The 1,582-nt window shown below is 51.8% G+C and overlaps 1 protein-coding gene across 1 annotated transcript; it reads right to left on the bottom strand.

The window, feature by feature from the left end:
* On the bottom strand, positions 1-1,352 carry LOC147644885 (uncharacterized). The gene is made up of 3 exons (XM_086839478.1): positions 1,070-1,352; positions 821-1,009; positions 1-746 (listed from the first exon to the last, which is right to left on the bottom strand). Exons 1-3 carry the CDS (start codon positions 1,350-1,352, stop codon positions 1-3), a joined length of 1,218 nt encoding a protein of 405 aa, XP_086695604.1.
* Positions 1,353-1,582: the final 230 nt, after the last annotated feature.

The following is a 1,582-nucleotide window of genomic DNA, read 5'->3' as shown; positions in this document are numbered from 1 at the left end:
CTAAAAGGCAGGTCCCCGTAACCATCGGGATTCCTGACTAAGGTCCACTTCTCTTTGCGACCGAGTCTCATGGAAAACCTTCGACGAATCCAAAATCCCCGACACCCGATTGCCAACAAACTGCTTGTACCGGCAGTGTGTGCTGTCAATGCATCTCCGCACCGTCTTCGAGTCAGTCCATAAAACCACGTCATTGATGACCACACTGTGCTCCTCCTTGACAGTGTTCATTAGTCTGGTTCCAAGAACTGCTACCTGCAGCTCCAGCCGTGGGATCGATATCGTTCTCATCGGGGCACACTTCGTCTCAAAGCTCACCAGCTTATTGTCTGCCTCCAAATCTCTCTCAGCAACAGCTTCGCTGTAATCATCAGGCAGAAATCCCAGTGGGTCGAACGTTGACATCACTTGGCTCAAGTATTCCCTTTTTGTTGGAACTCGATCCCCTCTAAGAACGCTGCTTGGCACTCGGTCATACTCCACTTTGAACCTGAAGTCATCCGTGGCTACCTGCCAACGCATTGCAAGAATCTTCTGCTCAGCCTCGCCCCATCCAATGCTCTTGACTTGTCCAGGTGGTCCCAACGCCGTCTCCACGGTGGGTGAGCTGGATGAGAACTTGCATAGCTCGAATCCAGCTTCCGCGTGTATCTCCTTCACTCTGGTAGATACGCTAATAGCTTCGCGCTCTGTAGCGAATCTGTCCACGTAGTCGTCGACGTAGTGGTAGTCGACGATGGCCTTGACTGCTCTTGGATCCGAATGACGAAACCTGAGGGCATTCACAGTCTTCACACATCCGGATGCCTTCCGTCATCACCATCACTCCAAAGGAATCTTTGGGAACATCTATCTTCGGGTCGGATCAGCACTTGGTGGAACATCTCCTTGATGTCACCGCAGACTCCGAATTCTCCTTCTCTGTAATGAAAGACCACGGCTGGCAAGGACTTGTAGTGCTGAGGCCCTTTGTCCAACGCCGAATTTAACGGCGTTCCTCCAACTTTGGCTGCCGCATCGAACACAAGCCGGGCTTGTTCGGATTTTCGACATCAAAGTGTGCAAATACCATATCCGGTCACTCTTCTCCGCGACTTCAAATGGCTGCAACTGCCTCGCGTATCCTTTTGACACATAATCCTTGATGATCCGACGGTATTCCAGCGCCAATCTTCATAGCTCTGTGGCAGCTTAACGTGGTCGTCCTTCCAGAGTAATCCCGTTTGGTAGCGACGCCCCACTCTTACCGTGGTGTCTACGAGTATCCTTTGTGCCCTCATGTCATCGCTGCTTGCGACCGGTGACACAAGCTTCACACCAAAGTTCTCCCAATAAAAGTAATCCTCAACCATTTTTCCACCGTATCATCCATCGACACGGCAAGTAGGCAGGACCTCGGTGATGGCGAAGTGAACTTCCCCTTTACGGGCCCGAACACAGCCCAGCCTAGCTTGGTTTCGGTCGCATACGGTCCCTATCTGGCAAATCGCTTTGTTCTTAGTTGCAATCCCAGATTTCCGTGATCCAGGTCGATGCAACTTCGGCACCACATTGCTGTAAGGCTTCATCGGCAGACGCGCAT

This window comes from Drosophila serrata, unplaced genomic scaffold (genome assembly GCF_035046125.1).
Source record: "Drosophila serrata isolate PLE 108 unplaced genomic scaffold, ASM3504612v1 contig_74, whole genome shotgun sequence".
Taxonomy (NCBI): Eukaryota; Metazoa; Arthropoda; class Insecta; order Diptera; family Drosophilidae; genus Drosophila; species Drosophila serrata.
This window is presented reverse-complemented; position numbering and strand designations above follow the sequence as displayed.